The sequence below is a fragment of the Macaca nemestrina genome, chromosome 14 (assembly GCF_043159975.1).
Source record: "Macaca nemestrina isolate mMacNem1 chromosome 14, mMacNem.hap1, whole genome shotgun sequence".
In the NCBI taxonomy this organism is placed as follows: domain Eukaryota; kingdom Metazoa; phylum Chordata; class Mammalia; order Primates; family Cercopithecidae; genus Macaca; species Macaca nemestrina.
The window spans coordinates 28,927,092-28,945,702 of NC_092138.1; the positions used below are offsets into that span (position 1 = coordinate 28,927,092).

The window sequence follows — 18,611 nt, forward strand, 5'->3', positions numbered from 1 at the left end:
TCTACTAAGTTCAGTCCCAAATTTCCAATGGCTAATTAGACATCTCTACCTGAACATCTTAAGGACCATGAACTCAATGTGTTCAATCCTGAATTCGTTACTGTCTTCAATAAATTTGTTTCTTTCTCTGACCCCCTCCCCAACCTTGTCCCATTTGCTTTGCTTAAAAAGAAAATTACTGGAAAGACACATAAAGGAAGAACTGAAAAAACAGGGCTCAGGACAGAAGGCAAGGAACTTACCGGCCAACAGCCGCAGAAACATGGACGGCCTTCTAAGATGCTGTCTTTGGATGGCTCCTTTACAAATGCCTCAAGTCCCCATGTGTCTCTGCTCAAGATTCAATTCCTGAGAGAGAGAAACTGATTGATGTATCTTGGGTCCTGTGGCTAGCCCTGACTTTGACCCAGGTGAGTGGGTTAGATAGGGAACCCAACAGAATCAGATGAAATGGGTAGAAGTAATCCCTCAAAGATAAAACAGAGTGCTATTGCCAAGAAAAGAAGGAGAACTTCAAAATAAGGGAAAATAATTTTATCAAAATTGTCCCAACCTTTTGTGGATTTAAACAATATATAAAAGTGACACATAAAATATAAGTAAATGCATTTGTGAGAAACCAATGTTTTACCTCATTTTTATTTTAATAAGTAATTCATGCTCAAAATTAATTTCAGCAGTTCAGAAGCTTATACAGTGAGAAGTAAAAATTTTCCTTCCTTTAATGTATGCTTCTGTAAGTTCCTAGTGCTATTCCCTAGGGGTAATCACTTTTAGCAGTTCTTATATGTCAGAAGAAATATTTTTAGGTAAGCAAGTTGGGCCTATTTCTAGGACTACTTTCTTTTCAGTCCCAACAACATTACAATTCTCATTATCATGTGTGTCAACCCACTTCTATAAATATGGCGGCCGGGCATGGTGGCTCACACCTGTAATCTCAGCACTTTGGGAGGCCGAGGCAGGCAGATCACCTGAGGTCGCGAGTTTGAGACCAGCCTGGCTAACATGGAGAAACCCCATCTCTACTAAAATTACAAAATTCGCTGGGCATGGTGGCACATAATGGTGGCCTGTAATCCCAGCTACTCGGGAGGCTGAGGCAGTAGAATTGCTTGAACCCGGGAGGTGGAGGTTGCGGTGAGCCGAGATCACACCATTGCACTCCAGCCTGGGCAACAAGAGTGAAACTCTGTCTCAAAAACAAAGAAAAAAAATTATGGCAAAATTAGTGGTACCAAGGGATGAATGATTGCCCAAACTTTAAATAAATGTAGTACTTTATATTGTCATTAAGTTATTTCTGAACTTCCTGACTCCCATATAATTTTTCATCTTTCATATAACAAAGGCCATGCCAATTTTTAAATAAACATTTTATAGATCATAAATCTGACATAGAAACTTTGTGTTCAAAAATGTTCTTTTACACTATTCTGCTAATGAAGAGAAAACAAACTATTAATAGAAGCTGGCTTGTCAGAATCCAGGTATGATAAGTATTTCTGGACCAGAACATGCAGTGTTCTCTAAATAATTCCCCGAGTGATAGAGATTTGTAGTTTATTTCTTGTTTGAATCCTGGTGGAGTTTGTTCTTTTCTTTGCTCCCATCAATATTTTGCAGATAGAGAGGAAGTTAGAATGGAATGATCCAAGCCTTATGCAATTAGCCATTTGGAAACTGCTATATAAACAGTAAAGAGGAGAATCAGCTGGCATCACTGCCAGTGAGCAGTTTCTTGAGAGAAGAATGGTCTTGATTGCCTTTCACTGGGCATACAGGAAAGCAGAGTTGCCTTTCACCTCTTCATATGGCCCCCTAGGCAAGCTCCAAGCAGACCATGCAGAGGTATTGTATCTTGCTACTCAGATCTTTTCCTTCTGAAATGGTTTATCTGAATGCAAAGGGATCCCTGTTTCCTTGGCATGCTAAAGACTCCCTGGCTCCCCAAGGCCATGGAGAAAAGCAGAATGGAAAGTGGAGAGAAATAACAAATGTAATTATTCTGCAGCTTGTTCTGGGATAAATACTTGATGTTCTGACCTGTAAACGGAGCATGGCGACATTTCTAGCGTGCAGCATATGTTCCCTCTAGACCCCTGTGTCTTCCTAATTGAACTTCAGAGATTAATGCCACAAGAATTTGTCATGGAATGGCACAGCCTGCTTCTAAACAAACTGTCCCACTTCCAAGGCGTGGGTCCAAGAGAATGGCTTTGCGCTAATTGCTCTTTGTGTAGAAATTTCCACTGAATAATCTGGAGGTAAGTCAGAAATGGGCAGAATTTTAGCAGATCTACTGTGATGAAAATGAAGAGGAAATCACTGAGGAGTGACATGGGATTTCCATCTGCCAGGGATTTGCCTTGACCCAAAGCACAAGGGGCAATTGACCCCCCTGCTATGGCTTGTTGAGGGAATGTGGGTTTCCCTTTTGTGGAAGTTCAGGTGATCAACAGTAGATTTTTCTCCTTTCCTTCTCTTCCTCTCCAACCTGACCATCTCTGAATATACAGTCAGTACCCAAGTATTGGCCCCAGATTAAACCGTAAACTCGGAACCAGGCCTTGCATACAGTAGACACCTGCTTGACCAACATCTGCTGAACTGAGCAGCAAGAATTCACAGTCACAATAGAAACCTTCTACTTGGAGTCAAGTAATCAGGAATTCCTGTCCAGTTTGCTTGGTTTCAGTCTGCAGGGCTGGGTGAAAGGGTGTTGTTTACTTGCACTAGCTACAGGCGAGGTAGCCAGGGTGGGTAGGCAGAATTAGCTGTCAAAGGGCAAGATGGAGAGAAAATAGGAGGATAAATGGATATCCCTGTAGCTCAGTGTTTGTGATGTAGGACAGAATGTATTGTACATAATTGACTGGGGAGAGCAGCTCAGAACCGAACCTGTGATGGCTGAGTGCTGGCTGTCTTCTGGAGGGTGCTGTGGCGCTGACATGGGTGGTCTGGGGGAGTGATGGAAGGCCCATCATCTATGTACTTTGACTTCTCATAAGCTCCTATGGCATGTTTTTAATAATTGATAGAAAAAGTAAACAGAAAGTCAATAAGAATATAGAAGACCTGAACACTACTACTAGCCAACTTAAGTGACATTTGTAGAACACTGTATCCCCAAACAGCAGAATACACCAGAATATACATTCTTCTCAAGTGCATATGGGACATCTACCAAGATACATCATATTCTGGGCCATAACATGAGTCCCAAGAAGTGTAAAAGATTTTAGGTCACACAGAGTATGTTTTCTAACAATGGAATTAAATCAGAAATCAATAGGAAAATTCTTGAAAAATCCCCAAGTATTTGTAAATGAAATAATATACTTTTAAATAGCTTACGGGTCAAAGAAGATGAAAAGGGAGCTTAGAAAATATTTTGAGCTGAATGAAAAGGAAAATACAACATATCAAAATTTGTGGGATGCTGCTAAAACAATACTTAGGAGGAAATTTATAGCACTAAGTGATTGTAATAGAAGAAAGATTTCAAATCAATGACCTTAGTTTCCACCTTAGGAAATAAGAGCACATTAAACCCAAAGCAAACAGAAGAAAAGAAATCATATGTATGTGTTAAAATAAAACATTACATGCAGTGAAACTGAATTTTGGGGGGGAGTATAGAGTTCTATGAGTTTTTTTTTTGGGGGGGGATGGAGTTTCACTCTTATTGCCCAAGCTACAGTGTAATGGCACGATCTCGGCTCACTGCAACCTCTGCCTCCCAGGTTCAAGCGATTCTCCTGCCTCAGCCTCCAGAGTAGCTGGGATTACAGGCATGCGCCACCGTGCTTGGCTATTTTTTTTTTTTTTTTTTTTTGTATTTTTAGTAGAGACGGGGTTTCACTATGTTGGTCAGGCTGGTTTCGAACTCCTGACCTTGTGATCCTCCCGCCTCGGCCTCCCAAAGTGTTGGGATTACAGGCGTTAGCCACCGCGCCCGGCCAGTTCTATGAGTTTTAAAACAAATGTAGACCACCACCCAACACATTGTAACCACCAGCACAATCAGGATACAAACATATCCCATCACTTCCCACATTCCCTCAGGCTGTCCCTTCATAGTCCAACCCTTCCCTAACCCCAAGCCCTGGCAATCACTGATCTGTTCTCTCACACTATAGTTTTGCCTTTTCTAGAATGTCATAGAAATGGATTCATACAGTAAGTCCCCTTTAGAGTTCGCGTCTCTCACTTACATAATGCCTTTTGGATTTATCCATATTGTTGAGTGCAGCGGCGTGATCTGGGCTCACTGAAGCCTTGAACTCCCAGGCTCAAGAAATCCTCCCATCTCAGCCTCCCCTGTAGCTGAGAATATAAGCGGGGGCCCGGCGGGGGTCGCGGCGCCGCAGCCAGCGCAGCCAGCCCCAGGGGGCGCCACCTCCGCCGCTGCCGCCGCCGCCGCGAGACCCCCGCCCCGGCCGCCACCACCGCCATGGGCAACGCCGCCGCCAAGAAGGACACCGAGCAGGAGACCGTGAACGAGTTCCTAGCCAAAGCCAGAGGAGATTTCCTCTACAGATGGGGAAACCCCGCTCAAAACACCGCCAGCTCGGATCAGTTTGAACGGCTCAAGACGCTGGGCACCGGCTCCTACGGGCGGGTGATGCTGGTGAGGCACCGGGAGACCGGCAACCACTACGCCATGAAGATCCTCGACAAGCAGAAGGTGGTGAGGCTGAAGCAGGTCGAGCACACACTGAACGAGAAGCGCATCCTGCAGGCGATCAACTTTCCGTTCCTTGTCAAGCTCCAGTTCTCCTTTAAGGACAACTCCAACCTGTACCTGGTGATGGAGTATGTGCCGGGTGGGGAGATGTTCTCTCACCTACGGCGCGTCGGAAGGTTCAGCGAGCCCCAGGCCTGTTTCTATGCCGCCCAGGTCGTCCTGGCCTTCCAGTACCTACACTCGCTCGACCTCATCCACCGCGACCTGAAGCCCGAGAATCTCCTCATCGACCAGCAGGGCTACCTGCAGGTGACGGACTTCGGTTTCGCCAAGCGCGTGAAGGGCCGCACTTGGACCCTGTGCGGGACCCCAGAGTACCTGGCCCCCGAGATCATCCTGAGCAAAGGCTACAACAAGGCCGTGGACTGGTGGGCCCTAGGGGTGCTCATCTATGAGATGACCGCGGGCTTCCCGCCCTTCTACGCCGACCAGCCCATCCAGATCTACGAGAAGATCGTCTCTGGGAAGGTGCGGTTTCCCTCCCAACTCAGCCCTGACCTCAAGGACCTGCTGCGGAGCCTGCTGCAGGTGGACCTCACCAAGCGCTTCGGAAACCTCAAGAACGGGGTTGGCGACATCAAGAACCACAAGTGGTTTGCCACAACCAACTGGATCGCCCTCTTTGAGAAGAAGGTGGAAGCTCCCTTCATCCCCAAGTACACAGGCCCTGGGGATGCCAGTAACTTTGACAGCTACGAGGAGGAAGAGATCCGGATCTCCGTCAATGAGAAGTGTGCCAGCAAGTTTGCTGAGTTTTAGGGGTGTGCTTGTGCCCCTGTGGGTTTTCTTTCCTTTCATTTTCTTTGTGGTGGGTTGGGGGGTGGGTGGGTTGGTTTGAACAGCCAGAGGGCCCCAGAGTTCCTTGAATCTAGTTTCACCCTCACCCCACCCTCCAGGGTTGGGGGAACAGGAAGCCCAGATATTTGGAGGAATAGACACACCAGCTGCTCCCTCACCCCCTGTGCCTTCCCGGCCCATCTATTCTTCTCCCTTCCTCCTCCCACAGGGTCCGCCTTGCCCCAGCCCACTTCTGCCTGTTTTAAACGAGTTTCTCAGCTATATTCAGGCCAGGTCTTGCTGGTGTATCCAGGGACAGGGTGTTGAAAGGGGGGCCCAAACTTAACTCCAGCCCCCAACAGGCACCACTTACTAAGAGAGGATGAATGAAAAGCACACCTGCCCTTTGGAGTAATCCTGCCTGGGAAGGAGAGAGGTTTAGTGCCATGTATAGTGGGCTGCTTGCTAGAATAAAAAATAAAATTAAAAAAAAAATTAAAAATCTGATTTAAGTTCCACCAATGTCCCCTTTCCACCCTCCTCTACTTCCACCCCTCCCGCCCTTCCCACCTTCCCATGTCTCCCCATTTGCCAGATCCATTTTAACAAATCCAGGAAGCAGAGTGACTTTGGAAGGAGGCCCTGGGGTTTGAACTTCCCCCATGAACTGCTGATTTCCCCTTCCCCCCTCCCCAGGGGCATCCTCTACCACTCTTGCAAAGGTCTCAGTTCCTTTAGGAAGCCTCCACTCTCTTCTTCCCCAACGGACTTTTCTTCACCCTTGGGCTTTGGGACCCAGACAAAGCAGCTGCCCCACTCCCTGCCAAAGAGGAGTTGTCCCCCGAAAAGACAGAGGGGGAGTCCCAAGCCCAGGTCGTTCTTCACAGCAGCATTTCCCCGAAACTCTTTAATTTTATTCTCAGCTGGATTGTAATGCCCAGCCTCCCCTTCTGGGAAGGCAATCCTGCAAAAGGACATGGAAGAGGCCCAGTCCCTCCACCTCCACCTCATGGCCCAGGGTTCAAGGCTAGGGTTGCTAGGGAGGGGCTGCCTGTTTTATTCACCCAGCAGCTTCTGCCTCCTCCCATCCTGGGTGCCCCTCCTCCAGCTTAGCTGTCAGCCATCCTTCACCTCTTCTCCCCTGCCACCCCTGTGCTGGTTTCAATTTTTTTTTTTTTTTGAGACGAAGTTTCACTCTATCACCCAGGCTAGAGTGCAATGGTACGATCTCGGCTCACTGCAACTTCCGCCTCCCAGGTTCAAGTGATTCTCCTGCCTCAGCCTCCTGAGTAGCTGGGGTTACAGGGGCCCACTACCACCCCTGGCTAATTTTCGTATTTTTAGTAGAGACGAGGTTTTGCCATGTTGGCAGGCTGGCCTTGAACTCCTGACCTCAGGTGATCCAACCGCCTTGGCCTCCCAAAGTGCTGGGATTATAGGCGTGAGCCACCACACCCCCCGCACCCCGCCTGTTTTCTTTCTTAATAGAAAAGTGAGGAGCTGCTGGCGAGCCACCTCATTCATCTTCATATTTCCCCCTCTCATCACTTCTCCCCATCCCAGGAGGAGCTCTCAGGCCTGGGGTGGTGCCCCAGGTGGGCTCAGGGTGATTCGACCTACTTGCTGTGAAAGGATGAGATTTCCTCTTGAACAGTGTGCTGTTGTAAACACATGTCAAAACTATTACCAACAAGGCCGGGTGCTGTAATCCCAGCACTTTGGGAGGCCGAGGTGAGTGGATCACTTGAGGTCAGGAGTTTGAGAACAGCCTGGCTAACATGGCGAAACCCCGTCTCTACTAAAAAATACAAAAAGAGCCAGGTGTAGTGGCATGTGCCTGTAATCCCAGTTACTTGGGAGGCTGAGGCAGGAGAATCGCTTGAACCTGGGAGGCGGAGGTTGCTATGAGGCCGAGATCGCATCACTGCACTCTAGCCTGGGTGACACAGTGAGACTCTGTCTCAACAAAACAAAACAAAACAAGAAACCAACTATTATGAATAAAGTTGTATTTAAAAAGAACTGGCAAAACTAATCTATGATGCTGGAAGTCATAATAGTGACCTTTGAGGATGGCATTGGTGGAGAGGGGACATGAAAGAGCCAGGAGGTGGCCGGGCACAGTGGCTCACGCCTGTAATCCCAGCACTTTGGGAGGCCGAGGCGAGCGGATCACGAGGTCGGGAGTTCAAGACCAGCCTGGCCAACATGGTGAAACCCTGTCTCTACTAAAAACACGAAAAATTAGCCAGGCGTGGTGGCAGGCACCTGTAATTCCAGCTACTCGGGAGATGGAGGCAGGGGAATTGCTTAAACCCGGTATGCAGAGGTTGCAGTCAGCCAAGACTGCACCTCTGCACTCCAGCCTGGGCGACAGAGTAAGACTCTGTCTCAAAAAAAAAAGAGGCAGCAGGTTAGCTGCAAATGTTCTATATGTGCTTTAGGTGCTGGGCACATGGGTCTACACATATGTAAAAATTCACTGGACTATACAATTCATAGCTGTGCACTCTAGCATATATAAGTGATACCTCGGTCATTAAAAAACAGTTGAAAATGTTGAGGTTTTTTGAGACGGGTGAGATAACACAGGCAGGCCACAGGTGATTCCGGTGGGGATAGAATTTTGAGGATCACAGCCTCATGGTATTGAAATAGCTTTTAAGTTAGGTCTTAAAATAAAGGTTCTTAACATTTCTTGGGTCCAGGTCACTGTGAATTTGATAAAAAGTATAGTCTTTCTCTTCATGAAAAAAACCCAAAACACCCATATACACAAAAGCATACCCAACTTGCGTATATGATTTCATGGCCCTATTAATGATTATCTATGACTCTTCTAGAAAATCAGTGGGTCCTAGGCTAAGAACCCTGCTTCAATGGGTAGATTTACAAATGGGAGGGGGAAGAGTGGGATTCACCTATGAAAATCCATGTAGTAAGGGAGAGTGGTAGCACATATGAATACTCCAGAGAGAGGCAGAGGATCCTCAATCATCCACTTCTGCAGAATTCCCTGTTGACATCCTAACCTAGGATGTAAGACATCCTAGCTTTCCAGCACTGACTCTGCAGGTGAAATTGCTACTTATGCTGAGTAACTATGGCTGTGGGCTACATTTACAAAAGTTTACAGCATGTTTGCTTACAAGAATCAGCTTGTTTTAACTTGAAGTATTTAACAGTGAGCATCTTACTCATCAGGAATCTCTTTCTGCAGCCTTGATCATTTTGCTTTCTAATGATTTTTCTCTCAGCCTCTTATGTCTCTGTTGCTAGGGACACTTACTAGGTGGTGTAAACTGCATTAATTGATTAAAATATTCATTGCTGAGTCTATTCCCGTGTGATAAGTATACGTCCCACACCTTTGACTCCAGACCTGTCAATGTCGCTCACTTTTGGCAGATGGAATGCGAGTAGAAATGCTGTCAGCTGCACTGAGGCAGAAGCTTTGTGAGCTCTCATTGGTTCCACCATTGCTCTTTTTCTACTGCCATGAAAGTTGCCTGTCTCACACAGGGGCTGCTCTGGACTCCAGAATGAAGAAGACTGTTGGAGCAGAGCTGCAGCTGGTCCCTACATGTGAGGGAGAAGTAAAACTGTTGGTGAAAGCTTCTATGACTTTGGGATTGTTTGTTACCATAGCATGACATAGTGAGAGCTGACTAATATCCCAGGACATTTGGGAAAGTCTCTTGGATGAGTTCAGCAGAAGCTGCTATTGAAATTTTTTCCATATAAAATTCAGTTTATTTAGGATTTCTGAATATCTCAAATGAGGAGTGTTTGGGTTATTTTTAATAAAAGAAATGTAAAGACCATAAATCACTGGAATCATGTACCACCACAATTGAGAACAAAATATTTTATTTCTCTCACAAAACTATAGTTTACAGTAGTATTTACTAAATAAATTATATAATTTCTCTTTTACAAGCAATAAACTAGATCACAAATATTTCAAAGACGATGTATGTACACGACATAAGGCCTTTTATAAATAGCTTTGCTTTTCTCATTTCACTAGTAAACAGTGAAAAAATCTTTATAGAAGCTAGTTTTCTATAAAGCAGAGGCAGACCTAGTATACTGATCTTTAAATGAAACCAATTTAAACTTTCAATGACATGAGCTATAATTTTGCAAAAGAATGTATACTTTATTTACCATTTGCATGGATGGATTTTTAAAAATATATAAGCAGATTACATATGTTGCTTATGTATAATCACTGGATGCATGCACAATGAAATAATGCAAAAGTCCATAGGAAAATAGCACTTCCAAGTTCAAAAAGGTGATTGGCAATGGTATAGAAAGCAGCTTAAATATAGTTCATGCAGTTCTTCACAGTTCAGCAAGCAACAGCAAATGATAGAATAGGGTAGTATTTTTCACATCCCATCTGCTGATCAGCCTCAAGTTGACATCTCGAAAACTCTTAAGTCAGGTTGATGATTTCTCTGTGTGTAGTGGGGTTCAGCCAAGTTGCTGTGGATAATTCTGGTGCGGAGAAACTTCTCTGCCACAACTGTGCTCACGTCTCATCCATGTGCTTAAGGTGGTCACCATTTTCACTTACTGGGGGGAGCAAAAAAGAAAGCAGGTGTGAGACTAGATTTTGGCATCAATTTGTATCCTCTCCCCATGAGTTGTAACATAAGTTTGTTATTTCTCCCAATCACTTGTGTCTGGAAAATGGGGTGCATGATGTTTGGGATTCTTCTGCAGTGATCAGCATAGCATATGCTTCTTTGGTGGACCTGAAACCTGTTAATTACACCAATGTTTATCAAAATTGAGTCCCGACTACATCACAGCGCTGTGCTTGGGACTTGAAAGGAAGCAACACTGACTAAGACACACTCCTGCCCTCCAAGTGTGCAGAGATTAGGGGATGTGCTGTGGTATATTAGACCTGAAGCCAAAAAGAACAACTTGAACGTGGCCTTGAACTTGTAAATGTTTTTTTCCAAACAATATCCCTGTGGCTAGGCGCTAACAATATGTTCAGCAAATATTTAAATGGTAGCTATTTAAAATCAGAGCCAGCTAACTCAACCTGTGACAGTAGCACTATGATATATGTGGGGAAAGCAATATTATATTCAGCCTTTAGAGACAGACACATTGGGTCAAATCATCTGATTTCCTAATTTTTTTTTTTTTTTTTTGAGACGGAGTCTCACTCTGTTCCCCAGGCTGGAATGCAGTGGTGCGATCTTGGCTCACTGCAACCTCTACCTCCCAGGTACATGAGATTCTCCTGCCTCAGCCTCCTGAGTAGCTGGGATTATAGGTGCCTGCCACCACACCCAGCTAATTTTTTGTATTTTTAGAAGAGACAGGGTTTCACTGTGTTAGCCAGGATGGTCTCGAACTCCTGACCTTGTGATCTGCCCACCTCGGCCTCCCAAAGTGCTGGGATTATAGGCGTGAGCACCACGCCCGGCCCGATTTCCTACTTATTTCATATATAGAATATTATGCAACATCTTCTTGGAACCTTGTTGCTTCATCTGTAAAATGGAGGTAACAAACTCTACTTTATAGGGTGGTGGTGAGGGATAAATTTTTCCATGGGGAAAATGCAGTGTTTTACACACACACACACGATATACACAAATCATATATTTACAATTGAGTACTGTACCTGGCATGTGCTAGTACCCCCAAAATTGTAGTGAAGAAGGTTGGAGCTGGGGGTCACAGAGACTGGTGCAGCTCAGCACCTTTAATTGGAGGCTGAAAAAACTTGAGTAAAAAGTTTGAAATAACTCTGAAAATGATTAGGAAAGAGCACATGTCACATACAGGGAATTCTGTTTCCCAGTTAATATTTTATCTGAGCCTATTGTGCACTGCAATTTTTATGAACTTACTATTTTGTTTTATACTTTGGCCGCTCCCTCTGATTCACCTAAGCTAGAAAGGTTTGCTTGCCTTGATGCACAGCACGGTCACGCTGTTACTCAAAAATGATCTTTAGGAAGAGGTGAGCGTAAAGTGCTATAAGCTACAGCAGTGGGCAAGTGGGACGTTGCCCACATTCCCAGGACAGCTGTCTTTAAGGTGGACTGGTGGATTTCATTCAGCCTCAGTCTGATGACTTTGATGTGTGGTGCAGGTCTTTACTCACAAAACCAGTGACACAGAAAATAACCCACATAAAATGATGAGGTCCTACTGATGAGATTTAGAAGTCCTGCTTTCTTAAAAAACAAAGCAAAACAAAAATGAAAAGAGGTGAGAGTTTTGCTTTCCTCATTCTATAGATCACACTGGAGTTCTGTGTCTCACTTCCACTGCCAGACTCTGAGAGGGACAGTGAGTAACCTGAGTGATGCCTGAGGAGATCCACCAGTGAAGGGCCCCGGAGCCAGGACCCCAGGGGAATGGCTAAAGGCCTGGGCTTTTTGGTCTGGAAAAGAGGAGAGGTAGAGACAGGGCATAATAGCTGTCTTTGAGTCTCTGAAGGCTAGCCTCGGGGAAGAAAGTCTTAGGTATTAGTTTAGTCCCAGTATTGCTGAAAGATGTGACACTGTCACCAGCAATAGTGGCACAGACGCTGTGACCCTGGGGTCAGGAGGTGAGTAGAATCTCAGACTGTGTGAAGGGTGTAGAGTTGTAGAGGCGCACCCCCTCCACTGTTTCTTCATTAAGGATCCTGAAATTTACGTCCTCCCCCAGTACATGGCATGTGTACATGACACAAGCCCTCCCTAGATACATGGGCCCAGCATGCCATCTGCTGAGACTCGGTGGTTGAGAATGATCCCAGAAGCCAGAACCAGGACAAATGCATGGAAGCCAGTTTTTTCTCAAGCTGGAAGTGCTTTCTAACCGGAGTTAAAAAACGAGTGGGCTGGGCATGACGGGCCACGTCTATAATCCCAGCACTTCGAGGGGCTGAGGCGGGAGGATCGCTTGAGCTCAGGTGTTCAAGAGCAGCCTTGGCAACATAGTGAGACCCTGTCTCTACAAAAATAAAAAATAAAATAAAATATAATAGAAAAATTAGCTGGGTGTGGCGGCATGTGCCTGTGGTCCCAGATGCTCAGGAGACTGAGGTGGGAGGATTGCTTAAGCCCAGGAGTTTGAGGCTACCGTGAGCTATGATCACACCACTGCATTCCAGCCTGGGTGATGGAGAGAGACCCTGTCTCTAAAGAAAAAAAAAAAAAAAAAAGAAAAAAGAGAAAAGAGAAAAGAAAGGAGTGGTCACTAAAGGAGGAGCAGTTGCAGTCACTTAGGGATCAGCCCCAGGAGAGCTGAGGCAGAAACTGTTTATCCTCAACCAGCACTCAGAAGGCACTTGTGGTGGTCAGTAGAGAGGACTTGGGCACTTGTGGGTAGGTTGGGCCAGATGACTATGAAGTTCTGTTTCAACCACAAGATTCTATTAAAAATTGTAAAGGCCAGGTGCGGTGGCTCATGCCTGTAGTCCCAGCACTTTGGGAGGCCGAGGAGGGGCGGATCACCTGAGGTCAGGAGTTCGAGACCAGCCTGAACAACGTGGAGAAACCCTGTCTCTACTAAAAATACAAAATTAGCCGGGTTCGGTGGCGCATGCCTGTAATCCCTGCTACTTGGGAGGGGTATTGCTTGAACCTGAGAGGCGGAGGTTGTGGTGAGCTGAGATTGCACCACTGAACTCCAGCCTGGGCAACAAGAGCAAAACTCTATATCAAAAAAAAAAAAATTGTAAATTTATACCACTGAATAACCCAGAATACTGTAAACAGTTGGTGACTTATGCAGTGAGAACGATCTGAAAGGTACTTAATACTTTGATCTCTCTCATAAAATTGGTTAAATTTATAGTTTAATGAAAAAAACACACAGGGTCTTATAATAATAACAGATATTCTCTTCAGTATTAAAAATAAAGAATGATTTCCAGCTTTGGTCATAAAATGTCCTTTGCATTCACACAGTTTAGTTTAGTTTTTTGGTTTTTTTTTAAACTAAAGATGTCATAGAAGTTTCTATAAGCTCCTGTAAACACTCACTGTCACCCTCAGGGCACAAGAATGTCAAAATTGGGTGAGCACTGCCAACTCTCCACCCATGTTGTAATATAATTCTTGGATGGCATGATCTGGACACATGAAAGTGTCTGTTTTGCATTAATTTATAACCCTATTAAAATGAGATGGAAGAGGTATCTGTGGGATCTGAAAGCACAGTGTCTTCTTGCTTGTAAACATGGCCACAGTGAGAAGTATGCAGAAACCATGTTATTCCTTCCTTAGCATAAATATGCTATAATTCTCCTTCCTTCAAATTCATAACTCAGGAGTCCTATATTAGCTTTCACTGCAGAGACACAAACATCCGTTCTCTACCCTGGAAGGAAACTCATAGCTTGAGCTCATTCTTCGAAGTGTGGCACACGCAGAAGTCCCTTCCGCTCCCCAGCACGCAGACGGACTCTTCAGGGCATTACTGCCCAAAAGATGAGCAGCTTCTCCTCAAGGTCAACCGAGATTCAGACCCATCCTGACCGAATGGCTGTAGAAACTGAAATAAGGGCTGGTGCTTTAGCAGAGGAGCTCAACCAGCTCTCAGAGACTACAGATCCTGGAGTGACATTTCAGCTCTGTCCCCAGCTGAACTTCTGTCACACACACACACACACACACACACACACACACTTGCCCACAAGGTGCAGCATTTCTGCCTATGCACTGAGATACTCTGAGAATTCATGAACTATTTAAAATTCTGATACCTGACAGTAAAAAGTGTGGTAATAGTTGACATAAAAAAGTAGAAGTAGAGTATTTCAACCTAAATGCCAGTGTTTTTCATCCACACATATGTTAGGGTGTAAGAGAGAGAAAGGTGTATTTTTATTTCTACCTAAAATAAAATGCTTCATTCTATGATTGAGACTACACAATAGTACATACACAAGGGGTCAGAGATTACAGAGCTTTTTAATATTAAAATTAAATACTTTTAAACATTTATTTAAAAAAGTTATTTAAAATTAAATAATTGAACACTAATATAGAGCAATAAGGGAAAACAGCAAATCAAAAGCAATCTGTCCACTAATTAACCCAGAAGCCCTTTCTTTCTAGGGGACTGACTGCACTGGGAAGTCAGATCCCCTGGAGGGGAGCCCAGGCAGGAAATACTCCCAGGTGGGCCTCCCAACTCGGATGGCCTTGCTTTACTTTTCAGAGCCACAGGAAAGGCATGAGAAGGTGAGGAGTTTCTTTTCCAAGAAACTTTTCCTAGACTCATTCCCTCCACTCCTGCTTGCCTTTTCTCAAGCCTTCCCTTGACACCCTTGCCCCCATCAACCGACTGGCTTACAAACATATTTAGAATTTCTGAACATCTGGGATGTGGCGTGAGGGAGTTTTAGGGCAGTGCTGAGAGAGGCGGAACTTCACCACAGTTAGGTTGGCCAAGATGAACAGCACTGACAAGTCCCGTGAGGTCTCTATGATCCCTGAGCGGTCAACCCTTGGGGTGATATCCCTTTTTTTTTTTTTTTTTTTTTAACTCTAATTACCTCAGGTTTCAGTCCCAAGGCCTTAATAAAGCAAGAGCTTTCTCTGGTGTCCAGGAAATCCTCATTTTGGTTTCAAGTTGAAATTCTTTGCCCAAATATCTTTGATGAAAGCATCAGCTTTTCTCTCGGCCATTGTAGGCTTAGTCCTGTATTTCTTTTTCCTATACACAGCTCCTGTTTCTGTCATCAATTCTGAATTCTCTTTTTTTCCAGGTCTGCTCTGTTTCCTATTTCTATTGTCCTGATTCTTTTGGCTGATGTTCCTTCGGTTGCCATGAGATCACATCAACTTGTCCTGCTTCCTCTGCCCACATTAGTCTAAACTCACGGCATCACCACAAATCCATACTAAGGCTCAGGATACCTCACCCCAACATCATCTCCTTGGTTCTGGGGTCCCCTTCATCTCTGGGTTCACCCGATTTCAGGTGGGCGGATCATGAGGTCAGGAGATGGAGACCATCCTGGCTAACATGGTGAAACCCCGTCTCTACTAAAAATACAAAAAATTAGCCAGGTGTGGTGGCGGGCGCCTGTAGTCCCAGCTACTCGGGAGGCTGAGGCAGGAGAATGGTGTGAACCCAGGAGGTGGAGCTTGCAGTGAGCCGAGATCGCGCCACTGCACTCCAGCCTGGGCGACAGAGTGCGACTCCATCTCAAGAGAAAAAAAAAAAAGAAAAAAAAGAAATCCCTGAATTTTATTTTATTATTTTTTGAGACAGCGTTTCCCTTTGTTACCCAGGCTGGAGAACAACAGCATGATCTTGGCTCACTGCAACCTCCACCTCCTGTGTTCAAGTGATTCTCGTGCCTCAGCCTCCTAAGCAGCTGGGATTACAGGTATGTGCCTCTATGCCCAGCTAATTTTTGCATTTTTAGTAGAAATGGGGTTTCACCATGTTGTCCAGGCTGGTCTTGAACTCCTGGCCTTAAGTGATGGGCCTGCTTCAGCCTCCCAAAGTGCTGGGATTACAGGCATTAGCCACCATGCCTGGTTGAGACCCTGAATTTTAAACACAAGGTATCACCTTTGGGTTCTGGGAAGTCCAGAGTCAGTTTCTCTCTCTCTCTCTCTCTCTCTCTCTCTCTCTCTCTCTCTCTCAAATAAAGCTCTATATTTTATTATATTCATATCTATCCTGTATTGGGAGTTACTTCACAAGACACAATCATTTGGGGATGTAGTGTGTAGTGGGGGACTTCTCATTGTATTGGATTCCAGTAGCAGCAGGGACCCAAAAGCTCACCATTTTGTTAGGCATGGAAACAAATACACATGGTAGTGCTGCAGAATCAGGACGTAGCAGTGTGAACAGAAGAAAATCACACTGCTATGGAACTGCATTGCTGAAAGGAAACTTAGGCACGCTCAAGGCCAAATTTCCTACCTTTGTACTTAAAAAATATTTGGACTCAGCATTAGAGGTGAAGTTACTCTCTTCCAAGGACCAGGGACTACAAGGCTTCAACCGAGAAGCCTTGAGGCAGAAGGCAGGACTTTCGCCATCCTTGAAGGATGTGTACAATTGGGATGAAGACAGTTATTTTGTGCCTGATCTGGTAGACTGTTGGGTGAATTCTGGGGTGTTGGCAGCACATGGAGTGCCAGGCCTCCTGCCGGCCTCCAGATGCCCCATTAAACCATCCCACACCAAGCAGCAAGTAGGTGACCCTTAAGATGAGAGCAGGCCCAAGAAGCAGCGGATGCTCATCTCTGCCGTCTCCTGGGATGGATTTAAAATTTGGCCTCTCATTTCAAAACTGTTAGTGTGGTAATATTTTAACACAGTTCCCTGCCTGATTAATTTGTTTTCTAAGGACCCAAGAGAAGCCCAAGAGCATCAGTGATTTATACTGGTGGACAGTTCTGCAGTGGACTTTTCAGCACTTGAGTGACTCCAGCTAATCGTAAATCTGAGTGGTTACCTCATGATATGGTTTGGCTCTGTGTCCCTACCCAAATCTCATGTCAAATTGTAATCCCCATGTGGTGGGGGAGTGGTCTGGTGGGAGGTGATTGATTCACGGGGGCAGACTCCCCCTTGCTGTTCTCATGTCAGAGTTCTCACGAGATCTGGTTGTTCGATAAATGTCTGGTGATTGCCACTTCTCTCTCTCTCCTGCCACTATGTAAGATGTGCCTGGCTTCCCCTTCACCTTCTGCCATGACTGTTTAAGTTTCCTAAGGCCTCCCCAGCCATGTCATGTGGAACTATGAGTTAATTAAACCACTTTCCTTTATTAATTACCCAGTCTTGGGTAGTTCTTTATAGCAGTGTGAAAATGGACTAACACACCTTATCATCTAATACATCACATAGATCTGTAGCTGCAACAGGATCCACTCTGACCCCTGCTTTGGCCACATTTGGAAAATGTGGGGGGAGGAATATGGTACTGGTTTCATTTGAAAAGGAGCACTGCCTGAGGACAACGCCACTGGCTTCTCTCTCACTCACAGGCAGGAATGCACCAGAGGCCCTCTACCAAGACCCAGAGGGTGGAAATTAGAAGCTGCACACCCAGGCTGCGTGTGGTGGCTCACACTTGTAATCCCAGCACTTTGGGAGGCTGAGGCAGGTGGATCACCTGAGGTCAGGAGTTCGAGACCAGCCTGGCCCACATGGTGAAACCCTGTTGCTACAAAATCATAAAAAATAAAAATTAGCCAGGTGTGGTGGTGTACCCTCTAATTCCCAGCTACTCAGGAGACTGAGGCATGAGAATCACTTTAACCTGGGAGGTGGAGGTTGCAGTGAGCCGGAATTGCACCACTGCACTCCAGCCTGAGTGACAGAGGAAAATTCCATCTCAAAAAGAAAAAAAAAAAAGAAAAAGTTGTGCCCCCATCAAGCCTTTTCCATCTCAGCACTTTCCTTGGTTGCATTTTTCTTTACAAAATCACCCAAGTAGCTGTTATGGGCTAAACTGTGTTCCCCTAAAATTTCTATGTTATAAGTCCTAACTATCATCACCACAGAATGTGACCTTATTTGGAAGCAGGGTCTTTATGGAGGTAATCAGATTAAAACGAGGCCACAGGTTGGGCCCTAATTCAATATGGCTGATGTCCTTATGCAAAGGGGAATTTTGGATACAGACACGTACGGGGGAAGATGTGACGTGAAGACGTAGGGAGAGGAAGGCCACCTACAAACCAGCGAGAGAGGCTAGAACAGATCCTTGCCACACGGCTCTCAGAAGGAACCCACCCTACCAACACCTTGATCTTGAACTTCGGACCTCCAGAATGATGAGGAAAGAAATTTCTGTTCAAGCCACCAAATCTGGGGTACTTTGTTACAGCAGCCCTAGAAAACTAATAAAATAGAAATCACTGGGATTTAGAAAGTCTTTAAAACAACCCCACATATTTGTATTTTATTATATTTAATTCTATTCTCTACTGAAGTTACTTCAACAGCCACAATCACCTGGGAGTTCCGTGGCTGTAGGCGAGGACCTGTGGAAGTCTGAAGGCGAAGAAAGGCTTCCTCCACCCCAGATGTGTTGATACTTCATTAAAAATTGCTGCCTAAGCAGTAGAAAGAA

General features: G+C 45.2%; 2 protein-coding genes across 5 annotated transcripts in view; one reads left to right on the forward strand and one right to left on the reverse strand.

Annotated features, from left to right (window-relative positions):
• Positions 1-4,413: 4,413 nt before the first annotated feature.
• LOC105491778 (protein kinase cAMP-activated catalytic subunit gamma) lies at positions 4,414-6,034 on the forward strand. Its single transcript, XM_011758446.2, has one exon. It carries the CDS (start codon positions 4,457-4,459, stop codon positions 5,507-5,509), a length of 1,053 nt encoding a protein of 350 aa, XP_011756748.1. The 5' UTR covers positions 4,414-4,456; the 3' UTR covers positions 5,510-6,034.
• Positions 6,035-9,380: 3,346 nt separating this feature from the next.
• The window catches only part of LOC105491781 (phosphatidylinositol-4-phosphate 5-kinase type 1 beta), a 307,266-nt gene continuing 298,035 nt past the window's right edge, over positions 9,381-18,611 (reverse strand). For all 4 annotated transcript variants that reach the window (XM_071077710.1, XM_071077709.1, XM_071077708.1 and 1 more), the window contains one exon: positions 9,381-10,111. In XM_071077710.1, the coding sequence (XP_070933811.1) occupies positions 10,109-10,111 (3 nt within the window). In that variant the 3' untranslated portion in view covers positions 9,381-10,108. The remainder of the gene's footprint in view (positions 10,112-18,611) is intronic.